At 34.4% G+C, this 25108-nt stretch overlaps 1 protein-coding gene across 3 annotated transcripts; it reads right to left on the bottom strand.

The window, feature by feature from the left end:
- Window positions 1–495: 495 nt before the first annotated feature.
- On the bottom strand, window positions 496–6214 carry LOC112727979 (putative disease resistance RPP13-like protein 1). Of its 3 annotated transcripts, none has more exons than XM_025777941.3 (5): window positions 2130–6214; window positions 1381–1651; window positions 1087–1116; window positions 895–985; window positions 496–793 (listed from the first exon to the last, which is right to left on the bottom strand). In XM_025777941.3, exons 1-2 carry the CDS (start codon window positions 5785–5787, stop codon window positions 1638–1640), a joined length of 3672 nt encoding a protein of 1223 aa, XP_025633726.1. In that variant the 5' UTR covers window positions 5788–6214; the 3' UTR covers window positions 496–793; window positions 895–985; window positions 1087–1116; window positions 1381–1637. The 3 variants fall into 3 exon arrangements, with proteins under 3 accessions (XP_025633726.1, XP_025633727.1, XP_025633725.1); XM_025777942.3 differs by having other exon boundaries at window positions 496–767; XM_025777940.3 differs by lacking the exons at window positions 496–793; window positions 895–985; window positions 1087–1116; window positions 1381–1651 and adding an exon at window positions 1747–1949 and having other exon boundaries at window positions 2130–6138.
- Between the last annotated feature and the right edge of the window lie 18894 nt (window positions 6215–25108).

The raw sequence follows: 25108 nt of genomic DNA, 5'->3' as shown, positions 1-25108 counted from the left end.
GAGAGCTGACCTCTCCCCTTATATACTGTGCTGGGCGGGCCCATAGATAACCTATCCCACTGGCCAAGGAGCTTGTGAGCTGTCCTAACCCATGTGGAAGGGGCAGGTCGTTCCGGACTTCGGGTGCCGCCCCGAGGGTACCGACCCGAATGGTGACATGAGCCGAACGGAAGGTAAGGCGGGCATGCCCGGGTCGGGTGTTAGGAGCCGACCCGTCGTGCCCCTCCTGTTGGGAAGGATGGTTTGGGCTTGGGTCAGGGGTGGTGCCCCGACCCGACGGCTAGTGGGGCTAGACTCTTGGCAGTCCGTAACAAATAGCATTTTTGATGTTGAACATCTTCTCTTAAGTATTGTTTTAGTTCTACATAAAAAGTGGAAATAAGTGGATCACTCACTCTATAATACCGATTGGAGTGTTATACTAAGGTTAAAAGAATCACATTCCTAATTCTTTTAATAAATTATAAAAGCAAATATGACCCTGAAGCAATCAAATTAAGAATTCTCATAATCTCATTCAATGAAATTTTATCATATACATAATTTTTGAAGTAATAAATAATAATTGGACCGAACACTTTTTTATTTACGTATGTGAATGTGATTATAAAATTTTTATTTCAAAATCTGAAATTTTGGCCAATCAAAATCACAACCATCTTAAAATTTCACATTCTTCTCCTTGCTTATCCAAGGTCCTCTGCTCCTTCATTTCCTACTTGGGATGATAAAGATTGTCTTGAGTTCCCCATGGTGGAGTTCATCATCTTTATAGGACAAAAGAATAATCAGCCTAAATGAAATGAAAACTCTAATCAGAGAATTATTATGTAAATTTGGGCTTAATTTAATTTAGCTGATCAAATTGATTTAGTGCTTAACTAGTTCACTGACCTTTTTCACCAAAGATGCTATACAATGTGGATTTCAGTGACCGTTACATCCTTGCTCGCAGCAAAGTAAAACCTCTGACACACAAGTTTATCTGTTTTGGTTCCCACGAAAAACCAGAATCAGAAGGAATACCGTGCATATAGCGAAATGATACAGAACCAACCCTAGTAGTAATGAAGAGTAAGAACATACCTACAATAGTCCACTTTGATGCTCCGTTCTCTGTTTGAATATAAGAATAGTTCAATCAAATGATCAAATCCAAGAGTATTGCAACATCAATAAATAACTAATACAATAAGTATAATGGCACTTTCTCTAAGGTAACAAATAACACTTCATTTTATCAACAAAGTCTGTGTGTCTAAATATAAATCATCACAATTCAGTCTCATGCTCAGGCATAAAATATTACAAAATTAGAGAATCAGAAAATATATAATTGGATAACATGTAATAACTTTTAGTAGGAATGAAACGAATTACCTGTTGAAGATGTTGTGACATCAAATCCATCTCCTCTCAACTTCAATGCTGCTTACATGGGAATAGAGATCCTTTCGTCCTCAATGAGGAAGAAATTTTTGCCCAAAGATATCACCTTCGCCTTTTACTCGTGCAGACCCTATTACTTTTTAACATTTCCCAAAATCACTTCAATGGTTCAGGATTTAAGAAACTTTCCTGCATTTGGCAGTGTTCTATTCTGAGACATTTTTTAGCAAGGTGGGGTGCCATGCAGCCTAAGTGGATTCTCCTGGATTCAACAACAGTTTCTTAAATACAAAATTTCATTGTAGTTACACAATGAGAAAATAACATACAATGCTGACAGATCAGAAAGTACTACACTTGTTTTTAAACATATTATATTATTATTTAGTAATATAAATATGAATATAGTAAAAAATATAGACAATGATATGGTAAAAAATATAAACAGTAAAAGATTAAACATGAACCCATGGAGCTAGAATTGTGTTTATAACAAACCAATTTAACTTGTACACAAGGGCATTGGGGAAAGGAGTTTGGAATAAGATGGTAAAGTGTATCTGCAAAACAATGAAGTATTTCCGCAAAGTCATTGTACTAAGATGGATCGTGTTTGTCGAATTGGTTATGAAGTGTTTCCAAACAAGGTTAACTTATATTCAGATGGAGACAAAGAACAACAAAGTAGGAGTAGTTATAGAAAATTCAAAATAACAAACATAACAGAAAAACAGTTGTACCTTTAGAAATCCATGCACCGTCAACTCTGATGTTTCGGACACGGGACATTTTGGACAAAATGTGCTTGTCATTCGTCTGAAACCGATTCCTCAGCAAAGAAAATCCATTGAAGCAAAGCATTGACAGAGAGGCAGGAAAGCTTTTCCCTGCGACATCCTGCATCTTGGGACAACGTTCTATCAATAATCTCTGGAGATGGTCAAGTCCCTTGCAGTCTAAGATTTCTAGACTCGGAAAGTTTCGCAGATTGAGAGTCCCAAGTGAGGCCGGCAGGGAACCGTTCAAGGGGAAGGATGTGATGTTATCATATGGATGTTGGATGTCAAGACGGATAAGACAGTGATCATGCAAGTCCATGGATGCTAGGTACTTCACCAGTTTCTCACAGTGCTGGATTTGAAGCTCTCTCAGGTTAGGTGGCAAACCCCCTTCAAAAAAGGATTCAATTTCTGGGCATTCTCGAAGCAAGAGATCTTCTAGATGGGGTGCAACCATCTCTAGTGTGGGAAAAGATCCCAAACTCGGGCAGCTTTCGATCGTTAAAGAGACAAGTTTTGAAGTTGATGCAGCAGGATCTGATGCCAAAAGAGACTTCAAATTTATACATGATGAAATACGGAGTGTGGTGAGATTCGGAAAGCTTGCCAAGGGGAAGGAAGTGAGTGAATGACAACTGTTAGATATTGAAATAGACTGTAACGACTCGTGCTGCTGCTGAAGCATTGGGAACTCTAGATATGGGCAACCATTGATTACCAAGTTTTGCAATGAAGAGGGCATTGAAGCTACTGGAAATGATGTGGCCGACCAACAGCTTGCGAGGCTTAAAGACTGTAGACAGTCTAGTTGGTTGTGTGCAATGGCCTTCAACACAGCCTCCACCTGCTGAGGTCCTTCAACTGATAACTCGAGCAGTGCATTAGCTCTTGGAAGAGAAAAGTCAAGCTGACCACATCGATCAATGCAAAGGATTTGCAAAGCCGGTAGTTGACTCGGCAAATCTCCCCTTAATGCAGGGCAATTTTGCACTCTAAGCTCCCTAAGCAGAGGAAAAGCATCCAACTCAGATGAAACTGAAAGCCACTCCTCCCAACAATCCATTCCATAAAAACTCAGACTTTCAAGCACCGGAAAGGCAGCCCCATGAGAAGAAGATCCAACCTTTTTGTAAAACTTGGCACCGACACGTTGTAGCTTTCTAAAGTTGGAGAGGCGCAAGCGCTTCAAAGAGGGTAGCTGTCCAAGTGAAGGAAGCTCTAAACAGTTGCTGCAGCCATACAAGTACAGTTTGGTCATATTTTTGTAGGAAGAATGTCCAAACCAATCTGGAAATGTTAGACCCTTATACTCATTGATTGATAGCTTTCTCAAGTTTCTGTGAGGCTTTAAATTATTCAGTATATCTTGAGAATCATCAATATAGCTGTTGCTGTAGGACCATGTCAAATACAGACCCTTAAGGTGCTTCTTATCAGCAATTCTTGCCTCCAAAGCTTGAGCACCATCCATGATATTCTCTAATTGGTGAATGTGAAGTGACTCATGAATATTTGCAAGTGCTCCTAGTTCTTTAACTCCATTATTATCTGCATGCCTGCCGACAATATAGTCACTTAAGAAGTGCAAATCCTTCAACTTGCTCATTCCTTTCGGCATCTCCTCAATGCTAGCTCCTCTAATATCAAGATGGCGTAGATTTATAAGATCTTGCATATTACTTGGTAGCTTCTTCAGATGTTGACAATTATTCAACTTCAATGTTTGGAGATTGTACAAACAACACAATTCCTCAGGCAATGTCTCCACCCATGTATCCGAGAGATCCAAATATCGCAAATGGATCAAGTTACCTATTGAATCTGGTAATGAATCAAGAGGAAAGGTATTAAATGACAAAACTCTTAAGCACTTCAACTCTGATAAAAAGACATGAGGAGCATTTTCCATATTGAAAGGATCCTTTCGAGACAAATTTATTTCAAAAAATGTCCTAGTATCTTTTACCCTGTCACAAGCTGACACAAGTTGTGAGAAGGGATAATTTCCTCCTGCGTCGTGCAATAAATGACGAGTTTTATTGCTGATCCCGACACTTTCTTCAAGTTTTTCAGCTCTAAAGTAGAATTCTCCAGCACGAGCTGTTGCCAAATCATGCATAAGATCATGAATGACATAGAAGTTGTTATAAGTACTAGAGGAATGGAAAAAGGATCTGGCAACCAATTGATCGAAATATTCAAAACCTATTTCTTCCAGATCCTTCTTTTCTTTTGGCTGTAAAAGTTCTTCTGCCATCCATAGCAAGACCAACTCATCTTTCTTGAATAGACAATCTTTCGGAAACAAAGAACAATAAACAAAGCATCGCTTTAGACTTGAAGGAAGATAATGATAGCTCATGTTTAATGCAGGAATAATCTCGTCATTTTGATCTTCAAAAACTTCCCAAAGCTCACTTTTCAATACACGATCCCAATCCTCTTCATCATAGTTTGTTCGTAACAAGGCACCAAGCGACTCTACAGCCAAAGGTAGCCCTTTGCACTTTTTCACAAGTTCTCGACCAACAGGTTCCAGAGTTGAATACTCCTTAGATTCAGGTGAAAGAAATACACATTTCACAAAAAGTGACCAACAATCTCTCTCTGACAATAAACTCAGCTTGTGTGCTGAAATAGTTTTCACTACATCGGCAGTAGTATCATTTCGAGTTGTAACAAGAACCTTGCTTCCTTTTTTTCCAAATTGAAAAGGTTTCAGAAGGGTTTTCCACTGCCTGGAATAAGAATTATCAATCCACACGTCATCCAAAACAATCAAGAATTTCTTCCCCATCAACTTACCCTTCAACTCAGTTTGAAGTGAATCTAAAGCATCCCCATTATAAAAACTACCACCTGCTGCTTCTATTAAGGTCTTTGTAACCTTAACAATGTCAAATTGGTCGGAAACACACACCCATGCTTTAATGTCAAATTTATCCACTCTTTCGTCATTGTAAACCAACTGAGCTAAGGTAGTTTTTCCAACTCCTCCCATTCCCACAATGGGGATCACAGATATTTTAGCATAACAAGTATCATCTAACAACAATTTTATGATGGCTTCCTTGTCATTATCCCTTCCAAATATCTCAGAACTTTCAACCAGAGATGACTCAATTCTCCATGACATGTCCTCTAGATCTCTGACAGGCTCTTCTTTTAGACCAAGACCATTTTTCTCTTCAACAATAGACTCTAGTTTATCAACTAGGTCAGCTACGCCCATCTCATAATCATCATCATCACTATCTTCCAAGATTGAATCAACGATGGAGTGACACATGGAAGAATAGTTACCTGGATCCCTTTGAGTGGGAGTGGCAGTGGCAGCTTTAGTGGAGAGTTCATCAAGCAAGTCATCAGCCATGTAGAGAGCATCTTGGAGATCAAGAAGCCATTTCTTGACTTCTTGGTCATTTCTGATCAGCTTCTGCTCAGCATCATCGAGCACAGGCCGAACTGAACGGAGACTTAGCTTCAGCCTCCGCAGCAAGTCCTGGTCAGCTAGCTTCTTTGCCATTGGAGTTGAGTTGACATCGAGTGAAGACAGCTTCTTCAAAACAGCATCAACAAAGGAAGAGAGATACGCTCCACCCTCAAGTTTTGCAGCCATGATTGAACAGTTTCAACTTCACGAGATGATGAGCTCCGAAGAATAATGGCAATCACAAAAGTCTTTGCAGTAGGCAAAGTCGTTTACACCTTTTTTTTTTTTAAATCTTTTTAACACTTAAGTAAATTAAACCACTTGCGAATAAATAAATAATTTGATCAATACTAAAGCATTGATCATTGACTGTAATGAGGGCTCTTGTCTCGTCTACACAAAACTTAGTAAAAGGAATCATAATCTGATGAATAATTAAGAAGAATTTCTACTGTCCAGCATGGTGTATATCCAATCTCTTCCTCGAAGAATGTCATGCGGAATGGTGGTCCCCCGTATTTCAATTTTTTATCACTCAAAGCTAACCATGGTTCACCCCAAAAGTGATAAATAAGGATAGACCATAGTTATGAACCTAACCGATAATAGGCCTGTCAGATTAATGCGTCACTGGATTATTACTTATTAGTTTAATCCGTGGATTCCAAGTTGAATTAGCTGTCACACAATCAACAACACAGGCATTGGTTTTCTAAAAGCTTCAGTATTAATTTGGGTAAGCTTTTGTTACCTTTTTGTTAATCTATTAGGTAACATTTGTTTTGAGGTATGAGATAGAGATTGAGAGTCGGTAACTCAATATTGTGTTTGTTGGTTCAGAGATTGATATTAAAATTTTTGTTTCTATCTTCAAAATTTCAGTATTTCAGTACCTCTAAAAAGTAGGGACACAGGAGACTAAAATTTTTAGAGATGGAGACTGAAACTTTAATAATATTTTATACCTAAAATACTCTCATTTCAATTAATTAATTCTAATTTTACCCTTTGTACAAATTAAATTAGAGTTTTATTCTTGTTTCAATTCATGTCTCTCATTTTATACCAAACAGAATACTGAAATTTATTTCAATCTCTGTCTCTTAGTCTCTGTCTCTCAGTTTTAGTCTTTCCGTCTCTGTCTCTCCACCAAACGCTACCTAGGGTGCATTTATTTCTTGGAGGTAGAATTAAGATAGAAAAACTTAAACTAAACACTAAAGTACCAATCCAACATCTATCTATTTATACAAATGATAATACGATTTTTGATGAAAAAAAAAAACGATTTTTTGTGCTTCAGTTGTCAACGCAATCTTTCTATTATTTTTATAGCGAAAGATTGACAGAAATTACTAACATATCTAAATAAAAAAATGAGGTGAATGGCTAAAGTGGTTAGGTGAAAAATGAAAGTCCACGTGACTTGTTGAAAAGGACGGGAACTTATCTATCCTCTTCCACGTCATACAAACGACGTCGTTTTGACCTCTCCAGAAGCCATTTCGTTTCGTGCTTTATATGTTCTCTCAAAAAAATTCTTTGACCTTCTTTTACAATTACTTTCTGAACCCTAGCAGGAACCTTTTTCTCTATCTAGCGAGTGATAAGTGATGATAAAGTTGCTGACAAAGCCTCTCACGGTGAAGTTGGTGGTAGTTGGACACCACTGTTGATGGAACTTGGATGATTCTGTAGACAGCACAGATTGTTGAGGTTAGTGTCGTTATTATCCTTTTATCTATTTTTGTGTGTGGTGCTCAATTTGTCATGTAACCATTGCTGTCTGTATTCAGCCGTAAAGTAGGGTTTAAAAAGGTTAAAATATTATTTCTGTTGCCATGTTTTAGGAGTTTTATGTATTTAAATAACATGAAAGTGTAGAAATGTATTAAAAAAAAATTTTTTTGTAATAAATTAAAGAAAGTTGGAACAGATTATTAGGATTGGGTGTTTATATTGATGTCAGATTAAAAAATGTGTTACATATTTAGATTTTTTAATTAGGATTTAATAAAGATTTTTTATTTTTTCAGATGGCTGAATGTCTGGTTACCCATGTGTTTCACCATGGAGAAAATTTTAAGAAGGATAATGAAGGAATTCTTACATATTTGCATGGAAAAGTCCATAGGTTTTCACCATTGGATGTTGACCTGATTAATTATTTTGGTTTGGTGGCTTTGATTAAAAAGTTAGGCTACTTGAAGTATAAGACTATGAACTGGTGTAATATGACTACCTTTGATTTGAAGTCTGGACTTCATGCCATTAACGTGGATAAAGAGATTAATGAAATGAGGGAGGGTATTATTAAAAACAGTGAGACATATGAATTTTATATCTACTTTGATCATTTGTGGATCTGCCAGAGGTAGTTAGTGATGGAGTTGGCGAGGAAGTTGTGATTTCTAGTGAGGGCTCATCCTCTTATTCATCATCATCTTCCTCTGACGATGGATATAAAAGTGCTAAGGATGAGGCTTATAAGGCTCCTTCTCATGGATATGAGTCTGATGATAGTAACAGTGATGATAGTTTGAAGAAGAAGAAGAACAAGCAGAAGAGTCAGCTTAAAGAGAGGATGTCACCTAAAGGAAGCAATAAGACTGGTGTAGATAAGAAAAAAAGACTTAAGTTAGCAGATAGTAAGCCAAAGATGTCACCTAGAACTGCTAAGAAAAGAGCCTCTAGAAAATATATGTGCTTAGAGATGGGTTTAATAAGCAAGGAATATAGAGTGAGAACAGTGGGCTTGGCCCAGATGTTGGAGGCCCAAGAAGGATTAGAAAAACTGGGCCTATTGGAGGGGATGTAACAAATGTTGCTGATGGAGCTGAAGATCATGTACCTAACCCAACTACAGCAGAATTGAATAGTGAATATGAGAAACCTTATGACTATGAAAGTGTGGTGTTCAATAGTCCAGTTTCATCTGAAGATGATGAGGACAGAACAGCCTATGACTCTTTAATGAAAAAACTGAATATGGTGAGGTAAAATTTAAGGTTGGACAATTTTTCTCCACTATAGAAGTCTTCAAGAAAGCTCTGAAAGATTATTTTTTGTATGAAGGTAAATATGTATTATATATTAAGAATGAGAAATATAGGTTGAGAGCAGCTTATGCAAGTGAAGACTATCCTTGGTTGAAGGGTTTGGAGCTAGCAATAAAGGAAGTGAACCCTAATGCGCATTCCGAAAACTGCGTTCTTCATATTTGGAAGAATTTCATAAAATATTGTAAAGATGAACAAACTAAGAATATGATTTGGGAGTGCTCTAGGTGTACAACATTTCAAGAATTCAGCAATACCATGGAGAAGTTAAAGACATTGAATGAGGGAGCCTAGAAGTATATGCAGAAGTTTGAACCTGGTGTGTGGTACAAGGCATATTTCAGTCATGGGCCCAAGATTGACAACATAACAAATAACATATATGAGGTGTGAAAGCCAAGATTGTCAAATACAGGAAGAAGCCAATTCTGATAATATGTGAAGACTTGAGGTGTTATATCATGAGAAAAATGGCTATGCACAAAAGAGGTTCTCGTATCTTGGCCCTTGTGCAACAAAAGAAATTTGATCAATTTATCAAGTCCAAGAGTACCAAGTGGACAGCAGTCTGGGCTGGTGATAGTGAGAGGGTACTATTTGAAGTTCAAATGCAAGGGTACAAAATTGGAGTAAACTTGCAAAATAGGACATGTACCTGCAATATCTGGCAACTAACTCATATACAGCTTATCTTCTTACATGGTTGGTCTGTTTGATATAACTCCATCATGTGATTTGGTTGGTTTGTTTAAGACTCGTTAAATATCTTCTTACATGAAATAGTCTGTTTAATATAACTCCATCTTTTTAACTTGGTTGGTTTGTTTATCTAATATAAATATCTTCTTACATGGTTAGTCTGTTTTATAAATGTATGTCTTCTTACATGGTTAGTTTGTTGGACATAAATATCTCCTTAAATAGTTGGTATGTTTTATGTATTTGTTTGCAGGCATGTCTTGCAAACATGCGGTTGCAGCCATAGCTAAGATGAGGTTGAGGCCAGAGGACTTTGTGTACAAATGGCTCATAATAGATGCTATCAGATTAGCCTACTCACATTGCATTAAACCAATTAATAGTGAAGAATACTTGATCCCAATTGATTTACCAAATTCATTACCTCCCACATATAAAAAAGTTGCTCATTGTCCAAAAATGAAGAGAAGAATGGATTCAGTTGAGACAGAGATGCATTCCAACAAGGCCAAGAAGACATTTGAAGTCACTTGTAAGTTGTAACAAGTGTGGCCAAACAAGTCATTACTACAAAATTTGATCCAATCCACCTAAAGATCCTAATTAGAAGCCTATGACCAAGAAGGAAAGGAGAGCTATGAAGAGGAGTGTTCCAACAGTGGACTCTGCTATCACCACACAGGTATGATCACTTTAGGGATCAATTTCTCATATAACCTAAATGGTTAAGGGTTTTAAGTGTGACATTATAGGTTGGAAAGGGGTTTAATTGTTATTAAACAAAATGATAATGGGTTTAATTGTCATCTCTGTATAATGATCCATACAGGATCAGGTTGTTGAGGAAAACAATCCGAATGTCAATGTTGCAGGAACTTCTCTGGATCTGGTGGTGAGTAGTTTGCAGGGTTACTTATTGAAATATGTGTTCATGAAATTGTTGTTGCCTAGACATGAGTTGTACATTATTTGTAACTATAAATGAAAGCAAAAACAAAAAAAAAATAAAAAAAGAAACTACCTAAATCAGTTTCAAAAGGAGGCATAACAGTGGGACAATGAGATGAAATTTCACTTTCACAGTCTGCTCCCCAAGCAGAAGTTTTAATATAAATCATAATTACATTATAAAGAAAAATATCTAATTTTTTTTTGCACTTAATACATTATTTGTTGTTTACAGGGAGTATCTGAACTATTAACTTGAATATTCCACCTCCACAAAGGATGAAGCAATCAATTGTTAGGCCACCAACTACATCCACCTTTGTTCCTGCTTCTATGGTGAATCAAAGTCCTCCCATCATTGGACCTTATTTGAGGCCTCTTGCTCCATCCAACACACAACTTTCATCCAACAATGTAATTAATGCTCCTAGTGGATCTGCAGTGCCTAAACCAACTCAACAAAGTGAAGTTAGTGTCGCGCAATAGCAACAGCAACATTCGGGACTGCATCAAGATTATTCAAGTTCATTCCCATTCCTGGATTTAGGCCACTTAGGAAGAACTAAAAGTGTAGTCCTAGATTTATATTTTAACAAATATAGGTATCTTTTTGAGAAACTAGTTTATAAACAGCCATAACAAACACTCTTTTGGTTACTTTTTTGATAAGCTATGTCCATTATGAATCTATAATACTCTGTTTATCTTTGTGTCTCTGATGTTGGTACAGGGCTATATGTTGCCCACTTTTGGAGTCACCTTATGCACATGATGTAGACATTTGGTAATTTTATGACTTTGTTAATGTTACATATTATTATTAGTTATAATTGAATTGCTTTTTATAGATTGTAAGATTTGGATTATAACACATTATAGTTTTTCAACACAATCAATCTTTTTCAGACAACCAACAGAACTATTCCATTTAGTAAAATCAAATTTACATTGTCATGTGATACAACTACTTTAGCCACAGGCATTTCCAAAAGAAAAACAGTATAGAATTATTATCACCTACCCAATTTATTGGAAAAAATTTGCAAATACAACTCGAAAGACAAAAACAATAGCCATCAATGGGTAACTAAAACCCCTAATACCCTTAACATGCCTAGAATTTTTAATCTACAACTTTAAGCCAGAAACTCTGTCCTCTAACTCACTCACTTTCTCCTTCCACCTAGCCACCTTAGCCATCCACCTTATCCGCTTATCTAGACATGTCAGCAATTTCCGTCAATCTTTCACCGTGAAAGTGACAGAAGGACCGTGTTGGCAACCGAAGCACAGGATCAAGGTCCGAAACAGATCGTTTTTTTTTGTCAAAGGTCGTGTTGTCATTCGGATAAATAGACAGGGGCCGGGTTGGTACCTTACTCAAAAACTTAGATTGAATATTATATTTGATGATAAGAGATTAAAATTAAAATTTTAGTTTTGAGATATAAAATTTTGATTCTTTTAGTATCTTTACAAAAATAAGAATATTAGAAGCTTTTAGGGATATAGACTGAAATTTTTATAACATTTTATTTTAAAAATACTTTTATTTAAATTTTTAAATTCTAAATCCATCCTTTAATTTTTACATTTATCTTAAATTAAAGGGAGACATGTGCCATACATGGAGAGGTAAATTAATTATACTATATAGTGTATTTTAATAAGTATTATATTATTTAAAGATTGATTAAATAATATGTAAATTAATGTTAAATTTGAATTATTTTATATTAAAAATATTTAACAAAATATTTATTTGATAATTTATATATAATTTCATATAATTATTCAACTAAAATATAATATAAATTAAAATACAGTTTATTATTTTAAAAATTTAAATTTAATTATTTTAAAAAAGACATGGACCTTTTATATTATAGTTGTACAATATTGAAAAATTTTTAAAAAAATGAATGAGAATGAGAAACACCAAAAATATAAATTAGTTTTATAATAATGACATATTTAAATATACCTAGTAAGGAGATGTGCTAAATTTGAACTTTCTTGGGTTTAGAAAATAATAAAAAATACCAAAATATAAATTTAAAATTATGAATTAATTTTATAATTATGATATATTTGAATTTATTTAGTAAGAAAATATGACAAATTTAAACTTACTTGAAAGAATTTTTGCTAATTAGTATGAGAGATTAAGAAATAAGGAGTAGTTGAATCTTATGTATATATGCATAAGTAGACCAAATAATGTAATATTAAGAGTATTAATATGTATAAATTGTAGAATTTTAATATTTGTAACTAAAAATTTTTATAATTATTATTATGACACTTTTAATGTAAATGAGGATATCTATTGTATTTAATTAGTATTTTATATTTTAATTAAATAATAATAGATATTTTTTATTTTTTAAAAATCTTTTTCTAAAAGATGATTGGGTGATTTTTAAATTTTGTCAAGTAAGCAAAATTGTTGACATGACATCATTAGAATAGGAAATATGGCTTAAACATAATATAAAAGAACTTATATATCAATTTTTATATAATCAGAATAGATAAAATAAGATATTGAGACATAACTCAATCTAGTATATTTTACATCAAATATATAACAACCCGAGCTTTTAAAATTAAATAATGAAAGTTTTATATAATTTAAAGTTTTTACTAATAATATGAACTGAAAGAAAATTTATTTATTTATCTATAATTTTAAATTAAAGTGTTTTAACTACAAATAATTTGTAATTTGAAAAATAAATAATATATTTAAGAGTATATACCCATTTTGGTCCTCAAAGAATTTTAGACTGAACACTTTAGTCCCCAACTAAAATTAATTACTCGATTGGTCCCTAACAATTAACTCCGTCAGTCACTTAGATCCTTTACTCCGTTAGTTCTAACGGAGGACAAAATAGTCCCTGCAACTCTAACAGGGAACAAAATGGTCCCTGATCTCCTCTGTTCGGAAACAACACTGTTCTCTCCCAATTTTTATCATATCTCGCATAACACTAACAGTCTAACACTGTAACTTCAAACTACACAATGCACACTCTATAAACTTAATGTTCACAAGAAAAAAAAATCCTCAACTTGTTCTCAACCAATTCATACTCAGGAAACTAATGTCTATGTCTCTCAACTAGTTGTCGTCTTTGATGGATCCCATGAATCTAGACAGCAAGTCTGATTTGTTAAGACTCGTCGTCGTCGTTGCCATCTCCCTCCTCCTCTGCCCTAACATCTCCATGACCACATTATCCACCATTCCGATTGCTTCATTCAGCTTCTTCTCCGAACCAATATTCAGTAATCGCTTCAGTTTCCATACGAGCGGCAACGACGACATTGCTCGTTGTAATAGCTTGGATGCAAGGTCAAAGTTGTCTGCCAACTTAGACTCTGGAAAAGAAGGAATGAAACACTCGGTGTCTATTTGAAATGAGAATTTGCATATGATGTCGAAGGAGAATCTTCTCATGATGTCCTAATGTCCAACAATCTATATTGGTTGTCAAAGAGTGGAGAAAGGCGTGCCCCTGGAGTAGTTATGAAAATTGGTCATGAGGATGTCGTGGACGTTGTCGGGGTTGGAGGTGATGTTATCAAAGACGTGAAAGTAGATGATTTTGGTGGGTGAAGTGCAGAGGAGGTGGATGTACCAGTCATAAATATTTAGGAAGTATGTGGTCCATGACATCTTGAGGTAGGTGCGACACGTGTGACAATTACACCATGGCTTAATCTTGGAGTTAAAGAAGAGGAAGGAAAACATGAAAACAAAGACTGTGAAGGTGAAGAAGGAGAGTATGAATGTTAGGGTTATGCAAGATATGACAAAAATTGGGGAAGAACAGTATCGTTTTCGAATAAAGGGGTCAGGGATCATTTTGTCCCTTGTTAGAGTTGTCAGGGATCATTTTGTCCCATGTTAGAGTTTTCAGGAATCATTTTGTCTTCCATTAGAGTTGACGGAGCCAAGGACCTAAATGACTGACGGAGTTAATTGTTAGGGACCAATCGAGTAATTAATTTTAGTTGGGGACTAAAATGTCTGGTTTAAAATTCTTTGAGGACCAAAATGGATATATACTCTATATTTAAAGTTAATTATATTAGGTTAAATTTAGTTTTAAATTAATACTCTATCTTAACCCTAAATTTCCAATTAAAAACCCTAATTTCATTAATCCTAACCCCTATTACTCAACTCATACACACATAGCCCCCAGTTGTTTACCCCTCAGTGAGCCACGTTCACTTTCTCCATGCCACTCACTCACCATTACTATTCCCCTTTCCCTTTTACCCACACCGACACAAGACACACACATACACTAACAGCCTATTTGGAATGCATCTAATTTGAAATCATAGATGAATTGAATTCTATTCCTTGCTTTGGAATAGAAAAAACATGAAGTTGAATTTCGGTGAGAATTCCAATTCTCATTTAACCCCATTTACAAATCAGACCTACTTTGGTCTGATTTCAAAATCAATTATCACCTAAATCTCACTTAAACTGTGCAATATCAAAAATACTCCTGTCCAAATTATAATATTCCATAATCCCTTCACTTTCTTAAACCCTATTTTGCTTATTTGTTGGAGGATTGAAGCTGCACACCGTGAAGCCCTGTTTGTGTTCGTCAAGGTTGTTCGCTACTTTCACCATTCTCTAACAAGGTGCAAGCTCTTTGTTGCAGTGCCGTGAAGCCTTCCTCTTTGAGCAACACAAACTCTTCACTCTGTCAATTGCTAGGAGCTGGAATTAGAGGTAGGAGAATGTTGATTACTTTGGCAAAAATTTGTTACCCATACTCTAGATTTGTGTATTTGTTTAATGTGCACAATCTGTTTGATGAAATGTCTAATTTGATTTCTAGTTCCATAAATTGTCATGATTTTTTGGCTTGTTATTGCTGATGGTCATAATCTTCAATCTTTGTTTTTATTTTGAGCACGCGATTCCAATCTGTTTGATGACTGATCACTTCTTCATGCTCATACCCACAACAACTTATGATTTTATTTTTAGCCCGCGGTTCTCATGTATAATTGGTTTTGTTGCTACTGTTTGGTGATTGTTATAGTGTGGTGTATTGTTTTATGTAAATCACAGACTATTTCATTATAGATTATTTTGTTGCTCCCATGTTAAATTGGATAGGACTCAATTAAAGAACCGTTCTCGATGAAAGATATTTTGACACATGGATTACAAATTTGGAATGGCTATTTTGTTTTGAGCCTTTTACTGTTAATTAATTTTCAAGATTGTGATGTCATCCCTTTCATGCGATGGTTCTTTTGGGTATAAGAGGAAACTAAGTTTCTTTCTTTAAACATGTATCCTTTTCCCATCCAATGCAATGTCATTCTGTTTCTTTATTATCATCAACATACCGTTTCTTTATTACTTTGATATTATGTAGGTATCAAATATGATAGAATCTGAAATAAATGCAATTTTAGCCATAGTTACTTTTGCGGGCTATTTGGCTTGTATGCGATATATGATTCGGCAAATGTCTTGTATTGAAAGATCAATCACCCAATCTCAATGTCATAGTAGAGAACAAATACGTCGAGAATTGATTGCTCAATTAGAAACACATTATAACTCACGTTCTATAATACGTATGAGTTATGATGCTTTCACTAGATTAGTTGCAATACTTCGTCAACGAGGGCTTCTTAGAGATAACCAATATAGTATTGTTGAAGAGCAAGTGGCAAAATTTTTACATATTTTAAGTGGTCATTCAAGTACTCGGGTAGAAGGTTTTTTCTTTCGTCGGTCTACTGAGACTATTAGTCGACATTTTCACCAAGTCCTTAGAGCTATAATAACCTTAGAGGATCATTTTTTAGTTCAAGTGAACGGCTAAACTGTCCCACCCGAAATATTCAATAGTGGAGGAAGATTTTATCCTTACTTCAAGGTATATTTTTTGTATAAATGTAAACTTTTTAATAAATTTTTGTACTAACACATGGTCGTAACTATTAATTTATGTTGAAACTTTAGAATTGTATTGGTGCTTTGGATGGAACACATATCCAAGTTAAGGTTCCTAAAGAAGATGTGTCAAGGTATAGAGGAAGAAAATGTTTTCCTACCATGAATGTATTGGCAGCTTGCACATTTGATTTGAAATTTACTTATGTCTTACCTGGGTGGGAGGGCTCCGCTTCAGATTCAAGAATTTTAGAAAATGCAATTCATAATGAAGATAATCTAAATGTTCTTCAAGATATTTTGTCATTTTTCCAAATATAAATTTGTTGTTATTGTATGTTTTTAAAAAGCTTATAATATTTACATATGTATTTTACAATTTATTTTAGGTAAATTTTACCTAGCTGATGCTGGTTATATGTTGAGGTCGGGGTTCATCACTCCATATCGAAGTACTCGATATCATTTAAGGGAATATTCTCGACATCCTCCTGAAAATCCAAAAGAGTTGTTTAACTTAAGACATTCTTCATTGCGCAATGCAATTGAAAGAGCTTTTGGTGTCTTGAAGAATAGATTTCCAATCCTGTCAGAGATGTCTAGATATAATGTAGACATAGTCAGTGAAATCATCATAGCTTGTTGTATTTTGCATAATTTCTTAATGGATTTTGATCCTGATGAAGAAATTATTGTACAAGTTGATAGAGATCTAATGAATAATGTACCCGAAGATAGAGCAAGTCATGAAAATATTATTAGAGGGGAAGATGGACGAAGGGGAGAGATTTTGAGGGATACTATAGCCACGAAAATGTGGAATGATTATATTCGTAGACAACATTAATTTCTTATTATTTTGTGTACGTGTGAGCATTTGTTTATTCTAGTTGCTTTGAATTGAACATGAGTTTATGTATTAGTTAGATTTACATATATCATATACTCTTGTTATTTGTGAAATAAGTTAAATACTTCAATTTTATGTAATGTATTTGTTTAATAAATTGTTGTTTATTATTTTAATTTAGATTTATTGTGATAATTGTACTTCTACTTTTTTTACTTGTGATATAACAATAGGTGGTGATATGGATTCCGAAAAAGTTAGTGATGTTGAAGGAAAAAATGAGTGTGATACCTACTTTAAATGGACCATGGAAATGGATGGCTTAATACTTGAAGTTCTTAAGGAGCAAAAGAATAAGGGTCAAAAGGAAGATAGAACTTTTTCGGCTGAATCTTATAGAAAGGTGGTGGAGGAAATTAATGAGAAATTTTCTATGAGCATTAATAAGAGTAAAGTTCTAAATTGTTTGAAGACTCTCAAGGAACAAATGGTTTTAGCAAAAGAAATTAATCAAAAGAGCGGGGTAGGATGGAATGATACACCCAAAACATTTGAAACTACACCTGATGTGTAGAAATCTTTATGTTCGGTATGTATATTTTCTTTATATATATATATATATATATATATATATATATATATATATATATATATATATTTCTCTATTTTAATATTAATATTATTTATTTTATTTGATATTTTGATATGAATTATTTTATTAATTTTTATATAGGCAAATCCTAAGTTTAAAGCTATTAGAGGAAAACATCTTTATCACTTGAAAATTCTTTAAGAGATTTATGATAAAGATATAGCAAATGAAATGCGGGTTGAGACCGGTAAACAAAAAGTGAGAAGATGGGAAAAGAAAGATACACACGTTAATATTGATGACATTGATGAAATGCAAGCAAACAATGAGGTGCAATTAATCCCTTTGATTATGAAAGTATGCCAACAAGCCCAACCTCACAAGCTCCACCATCATCTATTCCATCAGTGTCTAATACCTCATCTGCTAAAGGTAAAAAAAGAAAAGTGGCAATAATAGACGAGTATTCCCAAGATATGAAAGACATGACTATGGCAATAAAAGATATTGCAAATGCTATCATAAGTTCGCATCCTGAAGTTTGGAAGACATCTGATATGAGGGAAGCTTTAACTAAATTAGGTTTGCAGGGCCGCTCATTTTGTGAAGCTCTTGAATGGCTTGTTACTCATTCTACTCTTCTTGGAGTATTTTTTGACTTACCGGAAGAGCTTCGTCTTGAATGGTTGAGGGGAAAAATGGATTTTGAGTTTTAGAAATTTGTGGCAATATTTTTAGATTTAAACTAATGTTCCTTTTTTATGTTATACTTAGTATGATGAAATCTCTACTATTTAGACTTTTATGTTATGTTTAGCGTAATGGAAACTCAAAACTTCTATGAGGGTTATGTAAGGTTGATTTATTGATATGGATTATGAGTATTTTGTTTTAAATTAAACTTTGTTATGTTTATGGCTTATGGGGTTATCTCATTTTTAATTTTATTATTTTTTAACAAAAACATAATCATATCAAATGAGTGTCATAATCACATACAAATAAGATTATAGAAAAAAATGAAAAAATTATGAGATGTTGATTTTTTTTAAAAATAATTTAAATTTCTCATTTTTAAAAAAATTTCACCTATCATGATTTCATGGGTGAGATGGATCTAATTGGTGAGGTTGTGTTAGACCAATTTTACTTATAAGTGATTTATATAATTATATTATCTAATTTAATTGATAAATAAAATTATACTTAATATTTATTGAGGGATAAAAATGTCTTAGAGAAATAATGTAATTCATCAACAAGTCATTCCAAACAATGGAATTCAATTCTATCTCATTAAATGAGTTAGTTGTTCCAAACTATGAATTGAATTCTATTTCTTTAGGAATTCATTTTTTGATGGAATTGAATTCTAATTCCATCGTTTAAAGGTGTCCAAACGGGCTGTAACAGTGGAAAGAAGAAAGAAAGAGAGGGGAATTCTGAGAAAAGGGAAATAGAGGAAGAGGGCTTTCGAAAGAGGAAGAGGAAGGAGGGGGAAGCTGCTGCTGTGCCGTCGCGTCCAGCTCGCCATCGCCCGTCACCGCACCACGTCACCGTCGAGAGTAGAAACGCGAGAGAGGAACGCGAGCCCGTGGCCGAGGAGAGAAGCCCACTGTTGCGACGCCGGAGATGCGAATCAGGGCCGAGAAAGGGGAGGATGCCGCTGAGGAAAGGAGCCTGACACCATTGCCAGGGCTCTGTCACCGCCGCCACGCCGTGACCCCGTCGCCACCACCGAAGGCTCTAGCACTGCCGCTGCTACTACAGTCAGCATCATCTGTTGCATGTGCGAAAGGAGAGAGGGGACTTGAGAATAAGGAAAGGAGTCATGTGAGGCTTGTGCCGAGAGACAGAGGGCTGTTCAGCCGCCACCGCTGCTGCCATAGTCACTGTTGCGGTTTTAATAAAAAAGGGGATGCCGTTGAAGTACCTCTGATATGGTCTAGATCCCTTCCTCTAATTTGTTCTGTTTCCATTCTTGCTCTGCTACTATTTCATTTGTTACCCTGTTCTCGTTTTATTTCATTTCAGGCCCTATAGCTATGATTATTGATAATGTTACTGTTGTTGCTACTGCTGGTTCTAAGCTGCTGGTGCTGTGAATTTAGAGTAAGAGGGTTTGTCGCATTTAAATTCTGCGGTTTCAACTAACTGAGGTAGGGAATTTGTTTTAAAAATAAATATTTTAAGTTATGAATGCCAATAAAACTAAATGAGTAACTGCAAATGGTTTATGGTTGCTTTGTATGAATAATTGTTGGAATTGAGTTGAATCATAGCTGTAGTTGGTGATTGGTTTAATGATTTAATGATTTAATGTAGTAATTATTGACAATGTTGTGTATTTTGAAGTTATACTTGCTGCTAGTACTTAATGATGATGATTTTGTGTATGAAATGTTGCTATGGCTGCTGGAAATTCATTTGATGAATCAGAACTTGAGAGATGTTGTTATAGATGAGATGCTGAAGAATGGATGCTCTGATAATATAGTTACGTTACACTTATGATATGAAATTGTGATATATTGAATTAAGAGTTCTTGAGCAACTTTGTTTAGTCAAAAGAAAGTTAGAATTGTGGTTTTAGAGGAATTTTAGGCTTGAATATAAGGTTTGGTATGAAGGGTTATTAAAATTTCTTAATGCAGATTTCTAATGCTATAAAAGTGTGATTATCTGATATAAAGCACATAAATTTCTGATATGTATATGGAACTGAGGTTTCGGGGCAGGGTTATGACATAATTTAAGTAGATATGGTGATGAGTAATGGGAATGGTTGATTGGTATAAGTTGGAAACCTAGAGGACTAAATTTGGTTAGTGAAAGTTAAGAAGTTTTACTGCAGAAATTTCTAAACAGTTTGGACAGCAACTCAAAATAAAAACTGGGAGCAATACAGACATGATTTTCGAACCAACCTATTTTTCTATCAAACTTCAATGAGTTAAGATTACTCCATAAAAATTTCAGGAAATTTGGCCAAGTGGTTTGGAAGATATGAAATTTTGAAGTTTAGTGGTTGCTGCAGAATTTTCTGAGTTTTCTGGTTTTGCAGTACCAACTTTCAGCTGCTATAACTTTCGATTTGTTTGGAATTTTGAGTTGCTTCTAAAAGGATTTTAAAGATCTATCAGTCTATTTTAAGTGAGTACAAATTTCATATCCACTGCTATTTTGTAGAGTTAGTTATGTCTCTTGGAAGCTGGGCTGTTCGCAGAAAATTCAGAACCAATTACTAAAAAACAGGACAGCACTTCCAATTGACACTTAACTAACCAAACGAGGTGCTATGAATCTGAAACTTGATTTTCCTAAAACTTATGGGTGTAGTGTATCCTCACCAAAATCTAGAAGTAACAAATTAGAATTGAATTTATTATAGATTTTTCAAAAATAGAGCTGCCTGCTGTATTTTTCTGAAACCTTCTTAAGTGCAGCAGTAGGTTTTATTGAACTTGTTATCAAATTCAATTCTAATCTAAATGCGGTAAAACTTTGATTTAGATCCAAAGGGTATATAAATTTGGCAGCATATATGAATATAGTTAATCAAAGGTGTGTAAGTCATCCCTAGGACATATTTAAAGTTAAAAGGTGATGCGGAGGTACGCCTAGTTTCATAGTGATGTGGAGGTACATTTAGCTACTTGGTGATTCGGAGGTGTGCTTAACTGTAAGGTGATGCGGAGGCATAATGGAAAGGAAAGAAAGTGAGAAATAAAGGATGGAAAAGATACTTAAAGGGAAAGGAAAGGAATGAGAAACTAGGAAAGAAAGGGTAATTGATATTGTATGTTCGAATGGGCCTTTGTGCCGAGTGCTAATGCGGAAGTGCCCGCCTAACTGATAGCCTAAGATTGCTAATGCGGGAATGTCCGCCTAACTGATAGCATATTGTATGTTTAATTGGGCCTTTGTGCTAAACTGCTAATGCGAAAGTGCCCACCTAACGGATAGTCTGAGATTGCTAATGCGAGAATGTTCGTCTAACTGATAGCACTGTTCCTTACTGTGATACACGTTAAAATGTTATTATAATGAGGCCTAATTGACACGGGTAACCGTGATGCTAAGGTGTCTAATTGACACAGTAAAGGGACTATATTCGGGGTTCACTCCGAGTAACGTCGGGTTGCGGGTAGACAACCGACGCATGAGCTCATGGCTTGTGCTAGGAACAGGCATGCATCATATTGTTTGCATATTTGTATTTGATTGTGTTTGCTTATCTTGTTTCTCTATGATTTTACTGTTTGTCTTATTGCAATTTATTTGCATGTTAATCATTATTTTTACGGTATTCCCATTTCCTACTGAGAACGTGTGATTTGTTCTCACCCCAAAATCTTTCACCCTTTCAGTGACATAGGTTCGAAGACTTAGTTTGAAGCTGCGGGCGATTATTAGTCTTATTTGAGTTAAGTTATGTGTTGAGTTGCTTTCATAGAATTCTCTCGCCGTTGTCATTTAAGATTTTATTTTATACAGAGGGATAGTAATTGTACCTGAGTCTCATTTGAATTCTTTTGTATAATATTTATCATTATTAATAATTATGTGATTATTATTACTTGTGTTCGTTGATGAATAATTTTGATTGATGAGAAACAAAATTTTCCGACATTTTCTTAAAAATTGAAACGCGATATCGAACTAAAGGCTCAATATTAAATAGTAAATAAGGAAAACAGGTCAGTAACGCCTCACTTTTGGTGCGATCATGACGTGCTGAAAGTTAGGGTGTTACAAAATACAATACAGAGATTTAATTCATAGTTTTTATCTCTGAGACTCAATCTCTTTTCCAAATGCAGCTATAATATATTAAAAGAGAGCCCAAAGTAGTGTTACAGTGAATGAGTGACATACAAATTTTTATATTTCATATAAAATTATCATGTTATTTATAGCAATAATATAAAAAAAAAAAAGCATTTATCTTAGAGTTACATTTATCCTACCATAAAGACTAGTATCTATATAATCAATATTGTATTAATAATCTCATAACTTCACACATTAAATTATCTAACTCTAAAAAAAAGTAAAAAAAAAAAATCATATCAATGGTTTAAATTCTAATATTGCATATCTTATTTGTAAAATAAATTTTATCTTATGAAAAGTTTATTTATTTATTTATCTATCTATCTTCTGTCAATTCATTTATAATGTATAAAAAGAAAAATCAAATAATGACATAATGAACTCTTGATATATTAGATAACTTCTAATATTTTTACATAAACTAATAAATTATGAAAGAATAAGAAAAAAAAGATGAATAATTTTTATTGTATGTTGTTGTATATTATGGGAGAACAATGCTATCCATTTATACTAGTTGCTAAACTGATTTTGAAATTCAAAATAAGTTAAAACAACTAGAATCTCTAGATAATTCTATTAGAAAAAGATAAGCATAACTGACTTAAAAAGAGATAAGCATGACAAATTTTGTTTCTAAAAGAAAAAGATAAGATAACAAATGAAAATAAAATAAGAATTTAATATGCCCCCACAAGCTGGTGGATGGAAGATGTCAATAATCCACAACTTGGATAAGTTCCAATGAAATGGTTGAGAAAAATGCGTGCGGCACGGTGATGCAAAAACATAGAAGGAGATGTTGTTTTTGAGGGAGAAAGAGCAAGCAACGATCTTCAGAGGGCGCGTAGAGCGCGATAAGAGTGATTTTCAGAGGGCGTATAGAACACGATGAGAGAGAGGGGCGCGATAAGACAGGGGGCACGCAGAGCTCGGTAATTTGAGTCCATTGGAATTAGAAAGATAAGACGAAAAACATGGATTATTTGGAGAGGTGAGAAAGTATCAAATCAGTAGCAAGAACCAAATTATTTTTATCAATAAAAAGAAGCACGCTGATTTCTCACCGAAAAGATGATAACTTATGTATTCTCCTTAAGGACTTTGATATCATAATAAAACTATGAAAGAATAAGAAAAGAAATATTTGGTGAGGTGAGAAACAAGTTGGTGTTTCTCAATCTCTCAGATAAAAAGTTTTTAATTCCTCAGCCACGCTTAAGGGCAGGATTTTTCCCTATACTTCAATCCAATATGTTACCTCCGGGTACCATCAAGGAAGCCTGCACTTCTGTTGGGGTTGCCAAGCACGGACGGCCAATTGGGTTAGATGAAAAGATAAAAGTAGATGTTATTGTTATTGGATCCGTTGCTGTTGATCCAAAGACAGGTACTCGACGTATTCTTCGTCTTTTCTTCATATTTTCCTTTATAGTTTTATCGTAAATATTTTAGTAAAATTGTCATTTTATAATTTTTTTTTAGGTTTAATTATTCTGTTGGTCTCTATAGTTTCACCGAATTTTCAATTAGGTCCCTATACTTTTTTTCTTTTCAATTAGGTCCCTATACATTTTTTTTCAATTTAGTCCCTGCCGGAACAAAATCGTATAAGATAACAGAATATTTTGTTCAAAAATCGAATATTTTCGTGTTTGAATTAAAATAACTAATTAAACTCACTTCCATTTTTTCAAAATGCCAAAACTACCCTTAGCATTTTGCTCCAAACTTAAAGAACCCTAGGCAGTGCTTTCTCTCTGGATTAGTGGCGTTTCTCCACCGTTCATCTGCGTCGTCGTCGTTTTCCTTGGCGGCGTGAGCGTCGGTCGTCATGTTTGATAATGGTGAAGAGAATGGTGAAGATTGAAAGCTGTTGATGAAAAGGGTTATTCAATTGTAAGCATAGATTGTAAGGACCGTCCCAGACTCATGTTTGATACCGTTTGCACCTTAACGGATATGCAGTATGTCATTTTCCATGCTTCCATTAGCTCCCATGAAGCCTATGCATTTCAGGTATTTATATATGATTCTCCTCAGTGATCTTAATGATGAATTAACTAGTTTAATTATTTTGGAATTTGTTTATATATAGGAGTATTTCATCAGGCATATAGACGGATATGCTTTGAACCACAGCAAGCGAGAAGGAAAGAGTAATTAACTGTTTATAAGTAGCCATAGAACGCCGGGTTTGTGAGGTAATTAATTAAACTTCACCAATTACTCATAATTAATTAGGTACTTAAGTAATAAACAATGATTATTGAAATGCAGGGAGTTAGGCTAAAATTGTATGCAGACAACAGAATAGGGTTATTATGCTTATGCATCATTGCATATTATAATAGCTTAGTGCTTATGTAAGTTCTAGTTTCTAGTTTCAATTCAGAAACTATTCCTAATTTATAATAACCTCCAGAAGTAGTTCTATTAATCACATGGATGAAATAAACTTACAGAGAGTGGGAGGCTGCAACACAAGAATTAATTTTCAGATTATCTGTATTATATTGAAATTACATTTTTTTTTATGGTTTTTGTTTTTAAATTTTACATTTCAATAACAC

The sequence above is a fragment of the Arachis hypogaea genome, chromosome 12 (genome assembly GCF_003086295.3).
Source record: "Arachis hypogaea cultivar Tifrunner chromosome 12, arahy.Tifrunner.gnm2.J5K5, whole genome shotgun sequence".
In the NCBI taxonomy this organism is placed as follows: Eukaryota; Viridiplantae; Streptophyta; class Magnoliopsida; order Fabales; family Fabaceae; genus Arachis; species Arachis hypogaea.
Note: the sequence above shows the minus strand (reverse complement) of the source record. Positions and strands in the feature narration are given on the sequence as shown.